Below are 26,777 nucleotides of genomic sequence, written 5' to 3'. Positions count from 1 at the left end.
GTTGAAACGAATACTGACACATAATGATAATGATATGGAAGTTATTTTTGCCTCTTTACAATGCCTTGATACAACTGCACCTGGATTATGAGAGCAAATTTGGTCTTATGATATATTACATAGATTATGGAATGTAGATTACGAAGAGAGTATGTGTGGGATGCAGACAGAAGAAAGAGAGAAGATATGAGAGAGAGGTCTACAGACTTCTGAATGGGTGTTCCAGGACATTATGTCCTTAATGACTGTTAACATCTCATGACATTTTTCATTATATGGAAAAAAAATGTGGGTTGGACAAGGGGACATCCACAGAAGTTAAGTTTGTGTGCCGTTAAGAAAGGAATAAGAGCTAAATTTTCCTCTCACAGAACCATCAGTGAGTAGAACACTTTGCCTGTTGAAATAATGCATACATCTGGTGTGAATGAGCTTGAGAATTTATGACAGCTGGTGTAGGTGGCATATGGCTTCTCCCCTGACTTCTTAGTGGTCTAATAATAATAACATATTCTCTTACTGAAAAATGAAAGTACTGCACAATAATATATACCCATTCAAGCAGGGTCTCAATGGCATTAATCTAGTGAAACTAATACCCCAATTTTCATCGTCATCATCATCAAATTCCTGACATGTACTCTCAAGGTGGGGTGTACAGGATATGATAGTACTACATGAAAAATTTCTAACTTCTCTACAATTTTCCTCTAAATCAATCTGTTATCTGTAAAGACTCCAACATTATCAGATCTTATATTTCTATCTTCTAAGGCACTTTTTACTGTATCAATCCGCCTATATCTTGGTCTTCCTCTGGGTCTTTTTTCCTACCAACCTGGCAGAGAACACTTGTTTTGCTAATCTTTCCTCTCTCACTCTGTTTGAGTCACCATACCACCTGAGATTACCTCTGCTAATACATTCCTGGATGCTAACAACGTCAAGTTCTTTCTTAATATCCTCGTTTTTAATATAATATTGCCATTGATGCCATCTGTTCATGCCCCTAATCTTTCTCAGGACTCTCATATCTGAGGTCTCTAGTCTTTGGTCAAGTGTTTTACTTCTGACCCAACTCTCAGATCCATAAGTTAAAATTGGTTTGAACACCGTCTTGTTTACAGCTAATTTAGTGTTTTGACTAATTTCTCTTTAATTCCATATAAATTTATTCAGTTTATTCCCTACCATACCAACTTTGTTGAGTTTGTTGTCTATTTCCATATTTAATTTACCATCTTCACTAAGAATCGTGCCTAAGTAGCTGAAATGTTTTACTTGTTCTATAGGTTCTCCATTCACAAGGCATCTGCCTATTTTCATTGTCTTGTTATTGCTGACCTTCATACCATATCTATTACAACACTCATTCAATTCAGTCAGGGAATCTTGCAGACTTCTAGTGGATTTATTTAGAAGTATAACATCGTCCGCATCAAGCAAAGAGTTGACATTAACATCTCCAATTTTGATATCAGGTTTAATACCACTTTCCTTCATAATGTGATCCATATAGATAATGAATTATCTATATAGATCACATCCCCATTCTCACTGATACTTAATTTTACTCTAAATGATTGATAAGCATCATTTCTCTAATAACAAAATTTTTATTAGAGAAATTTTTTACACTGGCCTTATTGTTTAATTCCAACTCAAGTACCTAACAATTCATGAGATAAAAATTTTAAGAATTAGTGAGAATTAAGAACATTATAACTGCTAAGACTTTTAAGGCCACTATTTACATTGACATGTTACAGCTGATTCAGCTTTTATATTTTCTAGGCTACCCGAGGATGTTTTCGATTTCAAGTTAATGTCCCTTGTCAGAGTTTTTAATAAAAAAAAAAAAAAAAAAAAAAACAGGAATGATGGCAAATAATAGGATTTCTTGGCCAGGGTATTCAACAGATTTAGATCCAGCATGAAGTGATTTCAGCTGATCAAAAGCAGACTGATAAAGAAAAAATAAAAGAAGTAACAACGTAATGAGGTTTGCATAATTTTTCCTGTTATTTTGAAAGTGAAAATTTATGTTGTAGGCTTGCTAAAGGACACACACGCCAACTTATTTGCAGCTATATGTGTTGATGCAGATCTGAAAGATACATCCACAAACACTAATGAAGCAACTGTAAAAAATAATCATAATTTAAAATTATGAATATTTTTACAAATCGTTTGTGTTAGTATATTATTAGTTTTGGTTTCATAACATGTACATCAGCACTTGCAATGTGTCCGTTATTGATAATTATTATTATTGTCAAAATGAAATGTTAAAGTATTTGAAATTTTGATGTACTTACTAGATTCTAATAATTGTGTTACTTTCTTTCAATCCTGTTAAATACTTGATAATTTAAAATTATCAAGTGTTGTATTTTGAAAAGACATTCTTTTATGCTAACGGAGATGTGTAAGCCATCATACGTAACTTCTTGCTTGCCATTTATGTAGAGTGCGCATGCTCACCGATGAGTTTGGGCGATTGACAGCTGACACAGAGTGTTTGGTATTGAGTAACAAGGAAAATAAGAGAGAGTTAAAGGAAGTTTAACGCAGACTGGAGAATTTTGTTCTTAGAAAGTTTTTTTAGTTTTATGTGACAGTCCAGGAGAATATTAATACAAGATTCTGAAAAGGAATTGTAGAACTATGAGTCTTTAAACTGGAGGAGTTGAGACTGTCAATAAGTATTTAGTAAATAAAAGAAGATATTGCAGTCAATATTCTAATTGAATGTTCAAGGAAACAATGATTGGAAAATTTCATCAGACAGGAGGAATAATACTGTATGTTACATAAGGGTAATAAGAAATGATCCCATGGAAAAGAAGGAAATATTATATTTTTGGAAAAAAAAAAAAATCACAGTCAGTTTCTTAACAAAGAAACTGACTCTGATGAACATTTTTGTTGTTGTGAAAACAAGGTGTTTATCATCATCATCATCATCAAATTCCTGCCATGTACCCTCAAGTGGTGTACAGGATATGACAGTACTACATGAAAAAATTACATCATTACTAACTTCCTATCTACAATTTTCCTCCAAATCAGTCTGTTACTTGTCAAGACTCCAACATTATCAGATCTTATATTTCTATCGTCTAAGGCACTTTGTACCGTATCAATCCACCTATATCTTGGTCTTCCTCTGGGTCGTTTTCCTGCCAACCTGGCAGAGAACACTTGTTTTGCTAATCTTTCCTCTCCCATTCTATTTAACTGACCATACCACCTGAGTTTAGCTCTGCTAACACATTCCTGGATGCTGACAATGTCAAGTTCTTTCCTAATATCCTCATTTTTAATATGATATTGCCATTGATGCCATCTGTTCACGCCTCTAATCTTTCTCAGGACTCTCATATCTGCGGTCTCTAGTCTTTGGTCAAGTGTTTTACTTCTGACCCAGCTCTCAGATACATAAGTTAAAACTGGTTTGAACACTGTCTTGTATACAGCTAATTTAGTGTTCCGACTAATTTTTTTTTATTCCATATGAATTTATTCAATTGACTTCCTACCATACCAACTTTGTTGATTCTGTTGTCTATTTCCATATTTAATTTACCATCTTCAGTAAAAATCGTGTCTAAGTAGCTGAAATGTTTTACTTGTTCCACAGGTTCTCCATTCACAACACAGTTGACATTTTCAATGATTCTGCCTATTTTCATTGTCTTTGTCTTTTTATTGCTGACCTTCATACCATATCTATTACAACAGCTATTCAATTTAGTCAGAGAATCTTGCAGACTTGCAAGATTCTCTGACTAAATTCTCTAGCGGATTTATTTAGAAGTATAACATCATCTGCATAAAGCAAAGAGCTGACATTAACATCTCCGATTTTGATATCAGGTTTAATACCACATTCCTTCATAATGTGATCCATATAGATAATGAATAACAGAGGGGATAATATACATCCTTGTCTCACACCAGATTTAACATTAAACCATCTTCCTGTACTTCCTTCAATTCTAACTGCTGACTTACAACTCAAATAAAGACTAAGTATTGCTTGATATAATGCCCCATTGACACCATATAACTGCAGCGTATTGAATAGCTTCTCTTTTGGCACCTTGTCATATGCCTTTTCCAAATCGACAAAACTTAAATACAGATCTTTGTTATATTCCCATGCTTTCTCGACTATTTGTCGTAAAGTGAAGATCTGATCCTGACAGCCTCTATTTGGCCTGAATCCAGCTTGTTCTTCACCAAGCTTTTCTTCCACAATTCTTCTCAACTGTTTCTCAAGTATACTTGCATAGATCTTGCCAGGAACACTCAGTAGGGAAATACATCTGTAATTCTCACATTCAGTTTTATTTCCCTTTTTATATATGGGTACTATGAGAGCTCTACTCCAATCATCAGGAATTCGTCCCTCTGTCCAGGCTTTCTGAACTATGCAGTGCAGCCACTGTAAGACTCTTATACCACCATGCTTCAGCATTTCTGGTCGAATATCATCTACTCCTGCTGCCTTTCCACATTTCAAGCCTTTGATGGCTTTTTCTACTTCAAGTATGGATATGTATTCCTGACTGCATGCCTGGTCAGTGTTTTTTATCACTGTGCTGTCATCACTGCTTGTTTCATTTAGCAGTTTTTCAAAGTAATTACTCCATACTTCAAGGATATCTTTTTCTCCTGTTTTCATGTCACCTTTATCATCTCTAATTCCTTTTACAGCACTCTTTCCTCCATTCCTAAGCTTCTTCAACAACCTCCAGAATATTTTGCCACCTTCTTGATATTTATTTTCTGTATTCTTGCCAAAGTCCTCCCATGACTTTTGTTTAGCTAGTTTTACACACTGTTTAGCTTTCTTACATTTGTCTCTATATTCTGTAAGAGTAAAAGCTGACTTATTTGCCAGGAACTTTTGATATTCTTTCTTCTTTTCCTTCACTGCCTCTTTAACTTTCTGTGTCCACCAGGGAGTTCTGATTTTTTTATCCTTGCACACAACCTCACCACATGCCTCTCTGGCAGAATCAATCAATGTTTTCTTCAGAGTTTGCCACTGAATCTCGAAGGTTTGATTCCTGTTCTCAAACTCTTTCATTTTTTCTTCAATAATCTCTGTGTATTTTAGTCTACAGTTCACATCTGAGAGCTGCTCAACTTTTATTCGCTTTAAAACTTTCTTACATGTTTTTCTTTTCGATATGAAATTCAATTTTATCCTGCTCAAGACTAAATAGTGATCACTTCCAATTTCAAATCCTCTGTACACTCTGGTGTCCTGCACCAGGGAGAAAACATCACTATCAACAATAACATAGTCAATGAGACTTTTCTTATTCCTAGCCTCTTCTCTCCATGTGAATTTGTGCACATTTTTATGTTGGAACATGGTGTTAGTAATAACAAGTCCATGTCCTGAGCAGAAATCCAACAGATATTTGCCATATTTGCCACAGATAAACACAAGGTGTTTAGTCTAGTTGAAATGATTAAGTAATGTTAAACAATCCAGTAATAGAATGAATCAGAATGGGCAATTTTAATATTTTTGGATAAGAAAATCTCTCAAGTGTAGATTTATTTTAGAAGGCCTTGAATCCAGTATTTTGTAGTTACGTAATTTTATTTGAAGTGTATATATTGTTTTAGTTTTATTAAATGTGTATATTTTTTGTATTTGGTGTTGAGTCAGTGATTTTCCAGATTCTAAAAGAAATTAAAAGTCATTGCACCAATTGGAATTGAACCCTTGTGTAAATATTAAACACGTGGAGTAAAAATCTCTTTATAGAGACAATCTCTACACACAACCATTACATTTTATATACTGTAATATAATAATATTTTATGCACATATTTCTTAAATGTTTAATTTTAAGAATTGCAATTTCTGGGTAAGCTGAATTATTTGATTCATGGAAAATTCATTGCTGAAAATTATATAAGGTTATGTACTCTTTATGTATATCGTCTTTTTTTCTTTTTTTTAATGAAAATCATGCCTGCTCAATATTGCTTATCACTTATGATTTCAGTTATTTTATACTTATTTCAAATGCATTTTGATTGTCTACTTTTTTTTCCCTATGGATCACATGCATAAAGTTAAAAAAAGTTTAATTTATTACTAAGAGTTCTATTTGAAAATCTAGAAACACTCTCAATATTTTACATTATGAAATTAGACAAAAATGTTATTTACATAATTTGAACCACAAACTGAGATATTCATATTTATATAGAAAAAGTTTAAAGAATTGTTTGTAAATAATAATCAAAGAATTTTTTAAGGAATAACTGTGTGTTTATGAACATTATCTTTTATTAACCTTATTATTCATATGGGTGCTCCATGAAGTCAAAAGATGCATTGTGGGAGACCCACACTATCCATTAACACAATACCTATCATACATATTAAATTTACTTGCTGTTGGGGCACTCACAACCACCTCTGGCAATCCATTCCACTCATTCACCGCTCTCCAAGTAAAGCACCTAGTCAACACAACTTTACTAACCACACTCTTAGACAACTTCCAAGTGCGACCCCTTGTTTTTCCCCCTTACTTCCCATACATTGAAAAATTTCTTTTGTGTCAATCTTGTCATCTTTATGTAATTGAACTATATTGCCTCTTTCCACTCCCTTAGAACCTCATCAAAGCTGAGATATTAAACAACTTCATGGGGCACTGCCAGTTCACTTGCAGATTCTTGTAGCACATGAGCTGACATACTGTCCAGGCCCACTGCTGTATTCACATTGATATTTTTCAATATATTGAGTACCTCCAATTCATCTACCTCAATTCTCACATTAGTTTCTGTCATGTTGGTGACTGCAAAGTCACTACATGGATGATATACTCCTTGCAAAATGATCACATATTAACTGAGGTATTTCTTCTGCTTTGGTCACCCTCCTACTATCAACACTGAGTAAAGTTATCTTTTCATAATCATTCTTCCTCTTACTTGTTACATAGTAAAAAATCTCTTTTGAATTTACTTTGGCCTGCTCAGTTAATTTTCTCTCAAAATTTGATTTAGCCTTCCTTACCATACTTGTTACCCTTCTTGTTTGTGCTTTATACTGCTCATGAGAAACATACAAAAGAATAACGAAGGGCACTTGATTTTACATACTTTTTTCTGGCAAACTATTTTCCTAATGATTTTTGGCAAAGAATTTCTGAGCATGGGACAATATTCCCCCTAATTTTTTTATTTATTTTTTAAACAACTGCATGGACCTGCTGCTGCTCTGTGCAAAAATTTTTTATACTACCTGATGACTGCATGGTACTATTTTATTTTTGTAATGATGTCACCTTCGTATGGGACTATGAGTCTATCTCACATAAATTCAGGTTTCTGTCGCTAGATGACTAGTAAAGCAATCACTCCAACAAATGATCTCTGTCCTATCCATTTGAAAATAGGAAGGTTACCTATTTCATTCCTAATGAAACCTGCCACCATCCAGCCAAGTTCACATGACCTAACTGGACCAATCCCATAGCAGTTGATAAACTAATTGGAATATGTAGAGCATTAGGAAAAGAAAGCAAGAACAGTGTAAATAGTGACTTAGAACCAGCAGTTTTTAAAAGAAAATTTCAGCTGTGCAGCAACAATTCAGTGTATGCAGGAGCATTTCAATCACAGTGCAGCAGTGTAGCTTAGAGGGAACAATGGCACAGAATTATTTACAATTATCACCAATGTGGCTAAGGGTCATAAAACACAATGCATTTAGAACTATCTCTTGAGACACCTGTTGATTGTGCATGCTGTGAGTCTGATTTATCCACTTCTGGCTTCTTGGCCAGAAGTGGACTTCTTGGGTGAAGAGGCCTAAAAATATTCCTTGTATCCTTGTTTGAATGGAGATGAATGGATGGACTTATTCCTAGAATTTTAGATGCAAATATACTGAAAAAACATACAAAATTAACACAGTATGCCATTTCAAAATTAAAACATACCTTGGCATCAAGTGCTTTTTTAATGCTTGCTCTGCGTTGGATACGTGCTTCACCTCTTTCGATTTGTGCCATTATCCTTTCAATATCTTGCAATTCATGGCAACGTTCCCAAAACACCATAGAGTATTCCATAACCTAGAAATCCATACAAAAAATTATTGAATACCATTTTTATATTTCCATTGCACTTTTTTTAATTACATATTTTTTTTAATGTGAATCCCCACCCATAATAAGTTGTAAAAAATTGTATCATGGTTGAGCAATATACAGGCAACATAAAAAAATACATATAATTTATCATTATGGTTTAAATCAGAAACAAAGAAACAACTGGATTTCAGGCAATGATATATAGCAAGCATGCAAATGCTTATTATTTTTCAAGAAAGCAACTCTTACCAACTAAGGTATCAAAAGCAGGGAAGACTGTTGTTAAATTCACATTTGATAGTGAGCTTGATGCAGTTGTATCAAGAGTCTTTTTGTCCAAAAACTGAAGTAATTCTGCTTCAGAGTGGGACCAGACTGCGAATATATCATTGACAAAGCATAGTCAGATATGAGGTTGAGGAAAAATATGTATTAAAAGTTGGCTTTCCAGTGCTCCAAAGTACTCAGCCAAAGCAGGTTATATAGGATTGTCCATGGCTGTTCCTTCTGTATGTTGATACAATTTGTTCTTATTATGAAAGTATGTCTCACTCTTGTGTTAATATTTTGAATGTTGTAACTAATTCTTTTGTGTGTGGTCTCTCTCTCCCTGAATGATGCTCATGTTCCAGTGAGTATGAGTTGTAAATAAATTCTAATTTTTTTTACACGTGTTAAACTGTTTTCTAAAAGTATTGTTAGATCCTTGTTACATTCCCATGATTTCTCAAAAATCTGATCTAGACAACCCATTTGGTTGGAAACCAGCTTGTTCTTCTCTTCTACAAGTTTGCCTTTCACAATTTTCCTTAGACTTAAGAAACCCATTTTAATTTTCACATTAATTTCTCTTTTTACAGATGTGACAGCTTTACTCCAGTCATCCAGAAATTGATTTTCTAACTATGCATTCTTAATTATACAGTGTAACCACTATTAAACTTTTATATCTCCATGGTTTAGCAGTTCTGTAGAAATCATCTAGGCCAGCTGCCTTTCTACATTTCAGGTTTTTGATGGCATTTTTTTGCCTCAAGTACTGATATGTACTTGAGATTACATTCTTCATGAATATTTCCTATCACCCATCTGTCATTCTTGTTTCATTTTGCAATCTTTCAAAGTAATTACTTCAGAAAGATTATATCTATCCTCAGTTTTACTATTACCTATTACAGTACCATTCTTCTCCATTCTAAACTGAAGTTTCGAATGGAGAGGAACGGGTAGTGTATTTAACCTTGATTACATTTTGTCACCTTCCTGATATTTATTTTCGATATTGTTACCAAAATCTTTCCATGGCTTTTGTTTAGCTACTTTCACACACAGTTTCACTTTTTTTCCCAGTTTTGCTATTAATGATGACTAGCAAGGCCAATAAGATAAATAACGGAAAAAACTCACGTAGAAAGATTATTTAATAGTATAATTTTCGCCTGTGTGTCACAGGCATCTTCAGTACATTAAGCTCAAAATTAAACACTAACTGACAATTCCAAAAAATGGAATTGTCAGTTGTATTAATATTACATTATAATACATTGTAAAAAAGATTTAGGAAAAGGAAACTGAATATTGCAAATGATTTCCTTTAATAAAATAAGCATAGGGAATGAATGGCGATTTTCTATGGATTCCTTATTATTCAAGTTGATGTATCTTCACCAGTGCACATTTTCTTCACTTGAAGATTGGAAAGGAAGCCATTTTTCCGTGTTTATGGAAATGACAGCTGTCAAGCCAAAACACAGGACCATTACGAAAATAGTTGTATTCTGTTTCTTTGCTGAATAGCTGAAGCTTATGAAGTAAACTGTTAATGTTTTGGTACTTGTTTTAAGTAGAAACTGAATATGCTTGAAGTAAGGCATATGTGGAAGATGAGCTATTTGTTTTGTGTGTAACTGTGTGAAAGACATTCACTGCTGCTGCTAATCATTACTCTTGGAACAGTGACACAAAATTGAGATTACCCAGGAATTGCACTGAATAGTGTGTAAAGTGAAGTTCAAGGAGGACCAAAGCATCAAATCTGTTGAGAAATTTTCTTTGTTTGAAGATTAGAAAGGAAGCCATTTCTCTGTATTTACGGAACTGACAGCTGTATTTATGTATGCTAAATCCATTTCCTCAATATCCTAATTGTCTGCCTCTGTATACACTTTGTAAATTAAGGCAGAACATGCTTGACCCAATGTTTTAAGATTTTGAATATGAGTGAGTAGAAGGGTCACTATAGTTTTAATGTAATTTTAAGTGTTATGCTTATATATATATATACTGAAGAGCCAAAACATTATTACCACCTACCTGATATGATGTTGGTCCTCCATGTGCTGCCAATACAGCTATTATCCAGTGAAGCATTGATGCTACAAGATTTCTAAAGGTTTCTTGTGGTATCTGGTACCAACACATAACCAGCAAATCCTTTAACTCTTGTATGTTACATGGTTGAGCTGCTGCAGAGTGGATGTGCTAACATTTTGTTCTTTTTGTTCATTCAAACAACCACAGATGTTCGATTGGATTGATGTCTGGAGAATTTGGAGGCCAAATACTTGGAAGTCTTCCTCATGTTCTGTGAACATTCTCGCAAAACCGGGCAGTGTGGCATAGCACATTATGCTGAAATAAGGCACAACCAGAGAGAAATACTAATGCTATGAATGGACGAACCTGTTCTGCAATGACGTTTAGGTAGGTGGTAGATGCCATAGTTTCCTGCACATGAATGAGTAAACCCAGGGTTTCCCAGCAGAACATTGCCAAAGACATGTGGATGGACAGACTTATGTGTTCGTCGTACATGTTGTTTATTTTTTAACGGTATATATTAGAAATACCAGCAATAAGTTAATAAATTAATTATTTACTTATTTTTCTGTGTTCTAATATATACTGTTAAAAAATAAACAACATTGCCCAAAGAACTGCACTTTTGATGGTGAATCGATGTTAGCATGGGTACTCGAAGTGGCCTGCAGCTACACAGTCCTATTTGCAGCAGGGTTCGATGTACTGTGTGCAACCAACCTCCACTGGCTTATTTTCATCCCACATTGCATGCTGGTGTCAACACTTCACTATGCAAACAATGTACACAAATCTGGCTGTCCACATGGTGCAACAGGAAACAAGTCATCAGACCAGATGACCTTCTTCCACACATGCTAAGTCCAGTTTTGATGCTTGCCGATTTGAAGCACTTTCGATGGTGAATCGAGCATGGGTACTCGAAGTGGCCTGCAGCTACACAGTCCTATATTCAGCAGGGTTCGATGTATTGTGTGCAAGTTGCACCACAGTAACCCTTCTGCTGGCTCATACCATCCAGGATAGTCTTCAATCACCTCGAGCATTGATGAGCTGTGGTTTTTCCCTCCCTGGGCCACTTTTTGAAGGTACTCACCACGGCTTACCGTGAGTACCTCACAAGTCTTGTGAGGTGCTCACAAACTCGGAAATGCTCTGACCAAGTTGTTTAGCCACCATAATTTGACCTTTGGCAAACTCGCTTAAGTCCACTGCCTTTTCCATATGAAGAACAAGAATAACACTGATTAACAGAGTGCAATATCAGGTGTTATTTATACCATTTCATGACCTGCACACGTGGCATCATTCCCTGCAGTTGCTTCGATTTGCATGAAGATTACACAGGTCATAACGTTATGGCTTTTTGGTGAGTGCGTGTAATTTGTTAATAAAATATATAATATAATGTTTTAATAAGTAACCTATGTAGTTCGGTGAAGGCAGTGTTTGCATCCTCTGCACTAGGCTGCCCAAAGATAGACTTAAGTTTAAGCCTAGTCACCAAACTAGAGGAACTTTTATTAAGCCTTTATTCAACCAATTCCCGAGTTAGTTGATCTCTGGCACACGCAAGCAGTCCCCCCTCCCCAGAAACTCTGGATTTTCATCCTGTAAATTCAAGAAAATTGGATGTAGAACCAACATTATGAGGGATGATATTATCAAATGTTTTCTGCATCAAGATCTTCCTCTATCCATTAAATAATAGTGAGTTTCATTTTATTTAATTCTTTTAATAGAAGAGACTCAGAAGAACAAACTGTGCATGCTCAGTGCACTAGGTTTTGAAAATACCCATTTCTTTGTGAATGATGATGATGTGAAGATGAGTGGACATATTTGCATGGAAATGATGGTTTCCTGTACACAGAAAATTCAATATTACCACACAGAGTTATGGAGTATTAAAATATCCAAAAAGGGGGTACTACTGTTAGTTTAATGTTCTATAGTGATGGACTTGATACGAGTATATAAGGAGTTAATTTTATCCAGAAATTGAAGTAGTTATGTTTCAGAGTGAGACCATACTGCAAAGATGCCATTCACAAAACATAGCCAAATGTGAGGTCGAGGAGAAACAGTGTTAGAAATCTGATCCTCTAAATGCTCCATAAAATAATCAGCTAAAGCAAATCATATAGGACTACTTATTGTATTACTCTTGATTTTCTGAAATAATTTAATATGTCAAGTAAATGAATGCCAGTTATTTTACTTGGCCTCTTTGTAATCAAGCAAGATTGTTCACCACCCCCTTCCCAATTCCTCAATCCAATAAGCAAAGCTACAGTCTCACCCAACGATGAAAAAGAAAATATCTATCACATATTCACAATCAACTGAAGGCCCATAATCTTATTTGGCATCTAAGCTACTCAAGTTAGTTGATGTCGTTTTATGTAAGGAACAGATACTAAGTATAGCAGGAGGCAATCTGCCTTATGTTTGAAGGATTTCGAGAAGAATGATGCCACGAGGCAAACTCATGGAAGGTGACATCAATGTATCTAGGAGGAACTAGAAGGCATAACTGCAGTTTAAGCAGAGATAAGTTTTTTTTACATTTGGCCTTCTCAAAGTCATATATTTTATTATTATTTTATTGAAGGCTACAATGTAGAACAAGTTGGATTTTTTCTCAAGCTACTTGTAGAACCTGCACATTTTTTGAAGAAACAAGTCACAGATAGTGGATGGGTATTTTGCATGGAATGAGGAAAGAATAAATTCCTTTAAACACAATTATCTGCAATTCAATAAAGTGTTTGAGCAGAAAGTGCAATGTGCAAAATTCTAGAAGTGATCCACCACCATTTGGTACTGTTGTTATACCATAGACATGGGGTGAGGAATGGCTGAAAGGGGGGGGGGAGGCATTCTGCAGAGAGAAACCCTGCATAAGATTATATGATGTAGGTTACTGAGATTAGAAATAACTTTACAGTATACCTGAACAGTTCAGAAAGATCAAGCATAGTGAGGAAGCAGAGGTTATCTAGTATTCTGATAGGTAAATAAGACAATTTGTGCTAGATTGCTTCTTATAGAAATACTGAAGTCCTTAGGACTTCAGTGATAACCCTACTATATGGGTAGTTGTAGCATAGAAAATCCAGCTTCAGGGATAATACTTCGAACAGGTCAGGGTAATCATCAGAACTGAATTTTAAAAACAACCAGGAAGCAAAATGAATACAACAGTATGGACATTCTAAGTTGGGCATTCTCTGACAAGGAAAAGCTGAATTGCTAAAATACTGCCTTTGTGAGCAGAAGAAATCATGACAAATGATTGTGGTTACAAGTTATAGTACTGCTAGAAATAAGTAGTCAAATCTATATCTGTTGCAAGTGCTCATGATATTATTTATGTTTGTATTTGGGCTATGAATGCTGAAGTGATTAACTTTTTATTTTTTTTTTTGTCAATCTATTGCTTTATTCCTTGATCAAACCCATGACAGAATGATAATTTGATGGTTTGATTGGAATTATAGTTGAGGAAACTAAGAGCATTATGTCTTAGTATATTAAGACAATTAAGTATACTTAATATACTTAACTAACAATGAAATAAATATTAACTTTAAGATTTTTCTTTATTATTTTAGAATTCTATGTTCAAGTTCTAAAAAATATTACCTCTTCTGGTGTCTTTCCTTCAACTTCTCTAGCAATATTTTCTGTATCATCTCTTCCATATTTTTCATTTGCCTTAATAAACTGATTAAAATCTCTTCTGGTCCAATTTGTAAAGCCCTAGCAATTAATAAATAAAGCAAAAAATTAAAAATTAAATTAATTTGAAAAGCCAAATTCCTCAAACATAAGATAAGCTGACTTATAACTAAGTTTTTTTTTAATATTCATTAACATTATAATCATTATTGTGCTATTACTTTAACCATAACATATAATTTTTTTCCTATTTATTTTTACTACATATTACTATAACCATAATATAACTTTTTATCATAAACAATTGTGATGACAGGTATAAACAGTGTGATAAACTCAGACCAAGCATATGTCTGTTCAGCAATCCACTGAATGTTAATATTGAAAGCACAAACCTCATTTATAAAATGGAATTGTGAACTTCAAGCAAATAAACTTATTAGAGCTCAATGAGAGATTGGAGCAAAATTGTGTAGCTCCCCCCCCCCCCAAAAAAAGATAGAAATCAAAGAGTTTCATGCCGAATATAGCAAACTATAGCATAATCTAAAACACGTGGTTCAATACTAGGGTAACTCGTAGCAAAGGTGGGTAAAGTTCTGATCACTATTCTTAGTATTTCCCATAATGTAAAACACATCTCCTAGGAGATGTATGATGTTATACATTATGGTGGATGGTCACTACCCAGACCAGTTTCGACCTTTTTTGAGGTCTCATCAGTGAGTAGGTAGACCAGATAATACTGAGATTATAGTGAAGAGAACTTATATATACTTTGCTATGCGAGTTGCCAAAAAGATGCACCAATAAATTACAGAAATAAAGAGTCAAAAGGCTTCACTTCAGCGATGTACCTACTCACTGATGAGACCTCAAAAAAAAAAAAAAAAAAAAAAAAAAAAAAAAAAAGGTTGAAACTGGTCTGGGTAGTGCCCTTCTACCATAATGTATAACATCATACATCTCCTAGGAGATGTGTTTTACATTGTGGGAAATACTAAGAATAATGATCAGAACTTTACCCACCTTTGCTATGAGTTGCCCTAGTATTGAACCATGTGTTTTAGCTTACGCTACAATTTGCCGAAACTTTTATAGTTTGCTATATATTCGGCATGAAACTCTTTGATTTCTATCTTTCATCATCATCATCAAATTCCTGCCATGTACCCTCAAGGGGTGTACAGGATATGACAGTACTACATGAAAAAATTACATCTTTACTAACTTCCTATCTACAATTTTCCTCCAAATCAGTCTGTTACTTGTCAAGACTCCAACATTATCAGATCTTATATTTCTATCGTCTAAGGCACTTTGTACCGTATCAATCCACCTATATCTTGGTCTTCCTCTGGGTCGTTTTCCTGCCAACCTGGCAGAGAACACTTGTTTTGCTAATCTTTCCTCTCCCATTCTATTTAAGTGACCATACCATCTGAGATTAGCTCTGCTAACGCATTCCTGGATGCTGACAATGTCAAGTTCTTTCCTAATATCCTCATTTTTAATATGATATTGCCATTGATGCCATCTGTTCACGCCTCTAATCTTTCTCAGGACTCTCATATCTGCGGTCTCTAGTCTTTGGTCAAGTGTTTTACTTCTGACCCAGCTCTCAGATCCATAAGTTAAAATTGGTTTGAACACAGTCTTGTATACAGCTAATTTAGCGTTCCAACTAATTTCTTTCTTATTCCATATGAATTTATTCAATTGACTTCCCACGATACCAGCTTTGCTGATTCTGTTGTCTATTTCTATATTTAGTTTACCATCTTCAGTAAAAATTGTGCCTAAGTAGCTGAAATGTTTTACTTGTTCCACAAGTTCTCCATTCACAACACAGTTGACATTTTCAATGATTCTGCCTATTTTCATTGTCTTTGTCTTTTTATTGCTGACCTTCATACCATATCTATTACAACAGCTATTCAATTTAGTCAGAGAATCTTGCAGACTTGAAGCGGATTTATTTAGAAGTATAACATCATCCGCATAAAGCAAAGAGTTGACATTAACATCTCCAATTTTGATATCAGGTTTAATACCACATTCCTTCATAATGTGATCCATATAGATAATGAATAACAGAGGGGATAATGTACATCCTTGTCTCACACCAGATTTAACATTAAACCATCTTCCTGTACTTCCTTCAATTCTAACTGCTGACTCACAACTCAAATAAAGACTAAGTATTGCTTGATATAATGCCCCATTGACACCATATAACTGCAGCGTATTGAATAGCTTCTCTCTTGGCACCTTGTCATATGCCTTTTCCAAATCGACAAAACTTAAATACAGATCTTTGTTATATTCCCATGCTTTCTCGACTATTTGTCGTAAAGTGAAGATCTGATCCTGACAGCCTCTATTTGGTCTGAATCCAGCTTGTTCTTCACCAAGCTTTTCTTCCACAATTCTTCTCAACCGTTTCTCAAGTATACTTGCATAGATCTTGCCAGGAACACTCAGTAGGGAAATACCTCTGTAATTCTCACATTCAGTTTTATTTCCCTTTTTATATATGGGTACTATGAGAGCTCTACTCCAATCATCGGGAATTCGTCCCTCTGTCCAGGCTTTCTGAACTATGCAGTGCAGCCACTGTAAGACTCTTATACCACCATACTTCAGCATTTCTGGTCGAATATCATCTACTCCTGCTGCCTTTCCACATTTCAAGCCTTTGATGGCTTTTTCTACTTCAAGTATGGATATGTATTCCTGACTGCATGCCTGGTCAGTGTTTTTTTATCACTGTGCTGTCATCACTGCTTGTTTCATTTAGCAGTTTTTCAAAGTAATTACTCCATACTTCAAGGATATCTTTTTCTCCTGTTTTCATTTCACCTTTATCATCTCTAATTCCTTTTACAGCACTCTTTTCTCCATTCCTAAGCTTCTTCAACAACCTCCAGAATATTTTGCCACCTTCTTGATATTTATTTTCTATATTCTTGCCAAAGTCCTCCCATGACTTTTGTTTAGCTAGTTTTACACACTGTTTAGCTTTCTTACATTTGTCTCTGTATTCTGTAAGAGTAAAAGCTGACTTATTTGCCAGGAACTTTTGATATGCTTTCTTCTTTTCCTTCACTGCCTCTTTAACTTCCTGTGTCCACCAGGGAGTTCTGATTTTTTTATCCTTGCACACAACCTCACCACATGCCTCTCTGGCAGAATCAATCAATGTTTCCTTAAGAGTTTGCCACTGAATCTCCAAGGTTTGATTCCTGTTCTCAAACTCTTTCATTTTCTTTTCAATAATATTTCTGTATTTTAGTCTACAGTTTACATCTGAGAGCTGCTCAACTTTTATTCGCTTTAAAACTTTCTTACATGTTATTCTTTTCAATATGAAATTCAATTTTATCCTGCTCAAGACTAAATAGTGATCACTTCCAATTTCAAATCCTCTGTACACTCTGGTGTCCTGCACCAGGGAGAAAACATCACTATCAACAATAACATAGTCAATGAGACTTTTCTTATTCCTAGCCTCTTCTCTCCATGTGAATTTGTGCACATTTTTATGTTGGAACATGGTGTTAGTAATAACCAGTCCATGTCCTGAGCAGAAATCCAACAGATATTTGCCATTATTATTAGCTTTGCTCTTTTCTCCAAATTTTCCCAAAATATTTTTGTATATCTCACAATCATTTCCTACTCTGCTATTTAGATCCCCAACAAGGACCAACTTTTCCTTTTTCATTGTGTCATTTGATTTTTCTAAAGCCTCAAAAAATTCCTCCACTTCTACCTTAGTAGAACCTTCTGTGGGACCATAGGCACAAATAAGTCTCATTGTCCAGTTCCCCATTCTCATATTTGCCCACATTACTCTACTTGAGACTGACTGCCATTCAAGAAGATTAGCCTCATATTTTGTGTTGAATACTATGGCTACTCCTTCTTTTCCTTGATTGTTATTGCCTGAATATAACATTTTGTATTTATTGCTCAGAAAGATCTCACCAGTTTTGGTCTTTTTTGTTTCAGTCACCCCTATTATGTCGATCTGGTACTTATCTAATTCCTCAGCTAGCTCCATTTCTTTGCCATTCAGGCTTCTTACGTTGATAGTACCGATCTTTAACTCTGGTGATGTTGAGTTGGGGTTTGTTTTCAGATTTGTTCCAGTAGCTGACTTTTCGCTGTTCGCCCTGGTTCCCTGGCGAAAACAACGGGGGCCTTGTTTAACCGGGCGACGCCCCAGCCGGCATGAAATTTTGCCATGTTGTACCATCATTTTTTATTTTGGTTTAACCAATAAGAATACAATTTGGTCGGCTAAATCCCAAATTGCCAGCCCATCCTCGTTCGTTCAGTATCAAAGTAGATACCCAACAGGGTGCACCACGAGAAGGTGAGGATTGGACATTAGGTCAGAAGCCCTGGTCGGTTCTCCGCATTCCTTTAAAGGCTATGTGGAGGTCTCCTCTCAGTTATACAGCTTTGACCCTTTTATGCTTTTCATATGTAGTTTGTCTGAAAGAAAGTGTGATTCCAAATTCATAAGACAACGGGGGCCTTGTTTAACCGGGCGACGCCCCAGCCGGCATGAAATTTTGCCATGTTGTACCATCATTTTTTATTTTGGTTTAACCAATAAGAATACAATTTGGTCGGCTAAATCCCAAATTGCCAGCCCATCCTCGTTCGTTCAGTATCAAAGTAGATACCCAACAGGGTGCACCACGAGAAGGTGAGGATTGGACATTAGGTCAGAAGCCCTGGTCGGTTCTCCGCATTCCTTTAAAGGCTATGTGGAGGTCTCCTCTCAGTTATACAGCTTTGAGTTTCTTATTCGGCATTGAAACAATGTGGGATTTAATATCCCCTTAATTTAAATAATTCTACATCGCCGAAGTGAAGCCTTTTGGCTCTTTATTTCAGTAATTTACTGAAATAAAGAGCCAAATAAATTACTGGTGCATAAAAAACTTTACCCACCTTTGCTACGAGTTGCCCTAGTATTGAGCCATGTGTTTTAGCTTACGCTACAATTCACCGAAACTTTTAGAGTTTGCTATATTGATTTGATTTCTATCTTTGAGTTTCTTATTCGGCTTTGAAATAATGTGGGATTTAATATCCCCTTAATTTAAATAATAAGAGGTAAATTGTTTTATGTGGGAATTTTTTACAATCATACCTGGCCTACACGTAAGAGAGAGAGCAACTGTATTATGTTCAACTATATTTTGTACTTTTGAATTTTTGTAAAATTAATTTAATTGAAATTATTCTCACAGTTTATGAGAAGAAAAATTTGACCCAGTCTTTGAAAATCAAAGAAAGTGTCAACTTGAACCAACCTAATTCTGAAAGTCTGGAAACTGCCTAATTCAAAAGTATACCCAAAATTAAAGACAATTAAATTAAAGGAGAAACAAGCTACTTCAGTGTTCTACATTTGCCATCTTTGAGCAAATGCAGAATGCAGAGAAAAAAAATAAAGATGGGAAGGTCAAGAGACAGTTGAGAGAAGACTCATTTCTGTCAACTGTTAATTAGTATATTACATTTACCCCCCCCCCTCCACTATCTATTAGTATATTACATTTATGCCCCTCCTCCACTATCACCACCCACAAAAAAATATATGTAATCTTGTGTGTTTTCATCCATATTTTCTATGCAGTATCTTTACACTGCCACATTGTGGAGTCAAGTGCACATCACTCCACTTGAGGAATGTATAACTTTACATTTCTCCACATTGAACTGACACCTTTATTATATTTTGCCTATAATGACAGACTATGTAAATCATCCTGCAAATTCTCCATTGCCTTGATTAACTATCACTCTACCTAATTTTGCATCATCAGCAAACAACTGAATATTTCCTATATTTTATGCACAAATTAAACAGCAATGGTTCCAGCACCAAACCATTTGGCACACCACTAGTCAGCTGTTTTTACCTTGATTCTGCCCTCCATATACCACGTTTTTGATATCTGTCCAGCAGCCACCCTCTTATCTGCATAACCAGTATCATGTCCATCCCCATTTGTTGTAATTTGTGTAACAGAGTTCCATGTAGTTTTCTGTCAAATGCCATTGCAAAATCTAGCAAAATTATCATGTAGCCATTTCCTATATCCAAATCAGGTGTTACTCTATTATAAAAAGTTAATAAATTACTAAGGCATAACTGGCCCTTCACAAAGCCATGTTGACCCTCATACAGTATCATATTTTTATCTACCCATTCTTGAATTCTCGTTTTGACCAATTTTTCTAGTACTTTTACCACCACTCTTGAGGTACTGATTGGTCTGTAATTTGCTACTGCAGTCTTAGAACCCCCCCCCCCTTATGAGAGGGAATTATTTTGCCCTCTTTCCACTCCCTTGAAACTCTACCAGAGCTGAGACTTAAATTAAAGAGCCTACTCAAAGGCATTGCTGGTTCCCTTGCACATTTTCGCAAAACTCTAGCTCATATCCCATCTAATCCCACAGCTGTATTTATATTGAGATTCTGCAACATCCTAACAACCCCAAATTCATCCAACTCTGTTCCCACATTAGTGTTTGTCACAAAAGTTAAAGCAATAACTTCACCAGGGTGATATACCTTTGCAAAGTGGTTACTCAGTAATAAAAGTATTTTATCCAATTCTGTCTCCTTGTGACTATCCTCACTCATTAAGGTTAATCTTCCATAGTCATTTTTCCTTTTACTTGCCACATAATGAAAGAACTCTTTGGGATTTCCTTTGACCTTTGCTCAGCTAGATTCTTCTCATAATCTGATTTTGCTTTCCTTGCCATGATGGTCACCTTTACATACCTTCCACAGCATTTTCTTCTTCTGCAGCTCATGCTTAATGATATTATTCATCCACCTAACTCCTATCTGATTAACCCTCCTTACCCTAGGAGGGTTAATCAGGTAGGACCCTTAACTATATCCCATGCACTACTAATATCCTTACCCTGCAGTGTTTTATGCCTTGATACAGATTTAAGCTTTTTCCTAAGCATGTCATAATCACTTGCCTTGTAGTTCCACAAATACCCCTTTATAGAACATTCCTTATGTTTTACAATCTCCCAAGTCAAGACTGCATGGTCACTTCATCAATTGGAGGCAATGTTGTCAACATGGTTATGGACAGCTCTTCTGATCCAATGACAAGGTCCAATACTCTCCTCCAACACAAGTGGGCTCGAGTAATTATCTTTTAGCAGACATATAAATTCTATTTCCTTCCTGCCATGTGATTTTTCTTCTTTCCAGTCTATATGTCAATAGTTAAAGTCCCCCATAATAATCACTCGACCTGTACTCATTGTACTAATTTGGCAATGCATGTCTTCCAGATCATCTGTGGAACTCCCTGGCCTATAGCAACAATCAACTGTATATTTTGTCTTACTGGTCTTAATCTCACACCAGAATGCTTGAAATGAACAGTCATCTTCCTGTCTATCTCCTATTCTTTTTGGCTGCAATTTGCCTGCTATCATCATCAGTAATTCCTGTAACTACATCATCTATGTCAGCCAAGTCTCACTAATACCTATAACTTTTGGCGAGATTGCACTAACCAATGTGAAAAAACTTCGCCCTCTTGTTCCAGATACGTTTGGCATTAATATATGGAAACTGCAGCATCCCTTTAGTCCCCCACCAACCTTTACTTTCTGAATTGACTACCCTATTCAATATTTTTGCTTGAGAGACTAGATTCCTCATTTGGTCATTCGTACACTCACTCACTTCATGGGTGCCTTCACAGAAACTCACTTGTTTCCACCCTAATTGCTTAAGTTTCCCTTAATTTGCACTTCAGCATGCTCAGTGAACAAAGATCTTTCTCCAGGAACCTAACACCAAAACCATTTAGATACAGTCCATCATCACTGTGCAAATCATTCTTTCTATCAAACAGAGACAACAGATTCCCAAATTCTACATTATTCCTTCATATAATCCAAATATAGACTCATTGCCTATCAATGCCCCCCCCCCCTCTTCAGTTAGCCTCTATCATAGCATGGTAGGAGACTTACAATCTTCAATTTCTTGCTCTTTAGTTTTTGCCTCTTTCATAGAATACTTCTTGCCTCTCAAATCATTTGTACCAACCAAGACAATCATTTCCTTTGACTTACCTTTTTGCACCCGGGAAACATGATTTCGTCACACTTTTGTTAAGTACTCTCCTGATCACTGAGTGTCTAAACATAATTTTCTCCTTAACTTGTTTTTTTGTTTGTTCGGTTGGTCTTTATTATTCCCTCAGATTAACTTAATTCTTTCTTTTTTCATTCATTTATTATTTACTAGGTTAAAATATGGATAAACAGGGAATATAATTTCTTGTCAAGCAGAACATACTATGTGTTTCAAGGAAAAACTTGCAATAAATGTTTTAAATAATGAATAAAACAAAGCAATTAGAAAAAAAGCAATGTCTAGATATATGCCATATAAAGTTATAAAAAAAAAAAAAATATATATATATATATATATATACATACATACACACACCTCTGTTAGAAGCTTTTCCTTCTCACAGCATTCTTCTTCTGAAAGAGGTTCTCCATCGTCTATTTTTTGCTGTTCCTCTTTTTGTATTCTTGCAGAATCAGGTCCCAGATCAGGATTTTTTGGAACCTTAATGAATGAACAAAAGTTATTTTTACTTCTGGATAGAAACAGAAAGGAAAGCTGTGAATGCACTACAAGCTAAGGGTTGTTTTAAAAGAGAAGTACACAGAACAGTTTGAACTAAGTTTATTATTTATACATTTATTTTTAAAATGGGAATCCTCCTGTTTGAATACTGGAAATTTATAGTACATGCTCAGTAATATAGGTGGGTTGGGAATTAGATAAGCTGAAACCCTGTTCTAAAAAACAAACCTACCATTATCAACAACTTCATGCTTGAAGTAATCAAGATACTGATAACAGATGATATTCATTTACAAGCAACACATTCAAAAACACCCATGCCATGCTAGGGTTGAAGGCCACAAAACCTTATTAAGAAAAAAAAAAAAAATTAATTATCTAATGTGCAGAAAATTACACAAAGTCTGCATTTGGACAGAGACTTGAACTTTAGGAGTCACACTGCTAAAACTGTAAGAACATCTGAACAACAGATTATGGCCATGAAGAGGACCTTAACACATGCCGCATATGAACTACTGTGCACAGGTCTGGACAGCTGGTTTTCAAGAAGATATCTTAGAGAAGATTCAGAGAGGGTTCACAAAATCAATGTCGGCTCTATAGAATGTGGGAAAGATTGAGGAAATGCAACAGAGGTAGGTTGCACTTCCTCAATCTTTCCCACATTTCCCTCACATGAGAGATTTTATATTAATGCAGAAGGGATTATAAAAGAAGAGTAGAAGGTGAGAGGGGAAGAACCAGAGGCTATTCACAGAAGTTATGTGAGTGTGATGAATGGAAGACATTACCAGAATAAATATGTTGTTAATGCAGGAAGTGTTAAGGATTTTAAGATTCAGTATGATAAATAAGTTGTCTGCTGAATGAACCTCCAATGATGAGTCTGTTGACTTTATGGAGGGTTTGATAATGTACACTTAATGCAAGCTAAGTTTCTCTCTATATTCCCTCTAGAACAGTGCCATTGGGATAGGAGCAAGATGAGAAAGTCAATAACTGAGAAGATTCAGTGCATACAAACGTTTTCAGAATGCAGACATGCATAACACTTTTGATAGGAGAAAGGAGATCAGCATAATAGCATACAGCTGAATGGGTTTGACATTCATCATGCAAACAGTAAGAAGGGATGAAAAAAGAGTTAGGGAAACAGAGTTTGGAAGGATGAAAAAAGATATGTGAGAGTGAACAGTGTTAGAAAGGTGATTTCACAGAGTTGGGTGATCTTGAATATTCAAATGTGAAGAGCATAGATGCTGGGAATCATCTAATGACACAAAACGAACAAAATAAACGATAATTTATTACACTGCTATTTTTCTGGTTTGAAAACCAGCATCTGCAAAAGCAGAAAAAATTTGACACACACAAATAAATAAATAAAAATAATAATCTGAATTTTTGGAGTCATATGATACTGACTCTAAAAACAGTCTCAGATTTGTAACAACTTCTACGAAGTATTGTTGTTTCCCCATTCATCCAGTGGGAAAGGATGTAGTGTGCCAGTTTTAACTTTCCATAATGAAGATACACAAAATTGTATTTCTTTTTTTAGAATGATGACAACAGCTGTTCTTCTATGACCACGGTTGGGCGAGATGAAGGCACAAGACAACTGATATTCTACATTCATGCAAAACGCAGAGTTCATCAAAGAAAGTTTTTTAGATTGCTCAAAAACAAGTATACTTGACAAAAATAGCAGGTCAAAACTGGTTTTCATACTGAAGCAATCCATACGAAGTCAACAGCCTCTATATACAAGTACATTTGTCATGAAGATACTTCATGTGTAAACTTTGTTTGCTTATGCTTGGGTAAAGGATTATAATAATATACTTTCTTGTGTATAACACAAGTCCATTAGGAGAAATAATAAAAGTTGGTGGTTTGATATGCTCAGGAAAATTATGTAGTGCTATGACTACTTTCTGATGTACCTCAGATATATACATATATGTTCATATTATTTACTGACTGAATTCCAAGAAATAGAAAAACAAATTAATTTTATATTATATAAAATTAATTTGTTTTAAAACACAGCATGTTTCGTCGGAATGCCGACTTCTTCAGGCATGAGAACATTAAAAGCAAACATAAAAAACACTGTAAAGAAACATTGTACCACTACAATAACAAACAGACTATGAACTGGAATTAAGTTTGAACTGAAGCTACAGTCCGGGCTAAAGTTCTATTGTTAGGTATAGGTGAGCATGTGATTTCATGAGTGTGCCAGTATCTGATAGCAGAGATATGTGAGTCTGCCAAACTATAACTAAGGTTGCTCAAGGGTCAAAGCTGTATAACTGAGAGGAAACCTCCACATAGACTTTAGAGGAATGCAGAGAACCGACCAGGGCTTCTGACCTAATGTCCAATCCTCACCTTCTCGTGGTGCACCCTGATGGGCGCACTATTTAATGATACTAAACGAATGATGATGGGCTGGAAATTTGGGATTTAGCAGACCAAATTGTATTCTTATTGGCTTAAACCAAAATACAAAATGATGGAACAACATGACAAAATTTTCATGCCGGCTAGGGCGTCGCCCAGTTAAACAAGCCCCCCCCCTGTTGTTTTCGCCAGGGAACCAGGGCGAACAGCGAAAAGTCAGCAACTGGAACAAATCTGAAAACACACCCCAAACTCAACATCACCACAGTTAAAGATCGGTACAATCAACATACGAAGCCTGAATGCCAAAGAAATGGAGCTTGGAGCTAGCTGAGGAATTAGATAAGAAACAGATCGACAAAATAGGGGTGACTGAAACAAAAAAGACAAAAATGGATGAGATCTTTCTGAGCAATAAATACAAAATGTCATATTCAGGCAAAGACAATAATCAAGGAAAAAGAAAGAGTAGCCATAGTATTCAACACTAAATACGAGGCTAATCTTGAATAGCTGGCATTCTCAAGTAGTGATGTGGGCAAATATGAGAATGCGGAACTGGACAATGAGATTTATTTGTGCCTATGGTCCCACAGAAGGTTCTACTAAGGTAGAAGTGGAGGAATTTTTTGAGGCTTTATATTTTCCTTGTTGGGGATCTAAATAGCAGGAAATAGTAGGAAATGATTGTCAGACGTACAAAAATATTTTGGGAAAATTTGGAGAAAAGGGCAAAGCTAGCAATAATGGCAAATACTTGTTGGGTTTCTGCTCAGGACATGGACTGGTTATTAATAACACCATGATCCAACATAAAAATGTGCACAAATTCATATGGAGAGAAGAGGCAAGGAATAAGAAAAGTTTCATTGACTATGTTATTGTTGATAGTGCTGTTATCTCCTTGGTGCAGGACACCAAAGTGTACAGAGGATTTGAAATTGGAAGTGATCTATTTAGTCTTGAGTAGGATAAAATTAAATTTCATATTGAAAAGAAGAAGAATATGTAAGAAGGTTTTAAAGCAAATAAAAGTTGAGCAGCTCCCAAATGTGAACAGTAGACTAAAATACAAAGATTATTGAAGAAAAAATGAGAGTTTGAGAACATGAACCAAAATTTGAGATTGAGTGGCAAGCCTTGAAGAAAACCTGATTGATTCAGCTAGAGAGACATGTGGTGAAGTTGTCTGCAAGGATAGAAAAATTAGAACTCTATGGTGGACACAGGAAGTTAAAGAGGCAGTGAAGGAAAAGAAGAAATCAAATCAAAAGTTCCTAGCAAATAAGTCATCTTGTGCTCTTAGAGAATACATAGACAAATGTAAGAAAACTAAATACACTGTAAAACTAGCTAAACAAAACTTATGGGAGGACTTTAGCAAGAACATAGAAAATAAATATCAAGCAGGTGGCAATATATTCTGGAGGTTGTTGAAGAAGCTTAGAAATGGAACAAAGAGTGCTGTAAAAGGAGTTAGAGATGATAAAGGTGAAATGAAAACAAGAGAAAAAGATATCCTTGAAGTATGGAGTAATTACTTTG

General features: G+C 35.4%; 1 protein-coding gene across 1 annotated transcript in view; it reads right to left on the bottom strand.

Moving 5' to 3' along the window:
* Iswi (nucleosome-remodeling ATPase imitation SWI) overlaps positions 1-26,777 on the bottom strand; it is a 365,763-nt gene that overhangs the window by 19,840 nt on the left and 319,146 nt on the right. Inside the window, exons 19-21 of the mRNA XM_090392651.1 lie at positions 22,674-22,799; positions 14,112-14,228; positions 7,992-8,126 (exon numbers count right to left, since the gene is read on the bottom strand). Of these exons, the coding sequence (XP_090248777.1) occupies positions 7,992-8,126; positions 14,112-14,228; positions 22,674-22,799 (378 nt within the window). The remainder of the gene's footprint in view (positions 1-7,991; positions 8,127-14,111; positions 14,229-22,673; positions 22,800-26,777) is intronic.

Source organism: Typopeltis vanoorti, chromosome 5 (genome assembly GCF_054136105.1).
Source record: "Typopeltis vanoorti isolate ZY-2024b chromosome 5, IOZ_Tvanoo_1.0, whole genome shotgun sequence".
Taxonomy (NCBI): domain Eukaryota; kingdom Metazoa; phylum Arthropoda; class Arachnida; order Uropygi; family Thelyphonidae; genus Typopeltis; species Typopeltis vanoorti.
Note: the sequence above shows the minus strand (reverse complement) of the source record. Positions and strands in the feature narration are given on the sequence as shown.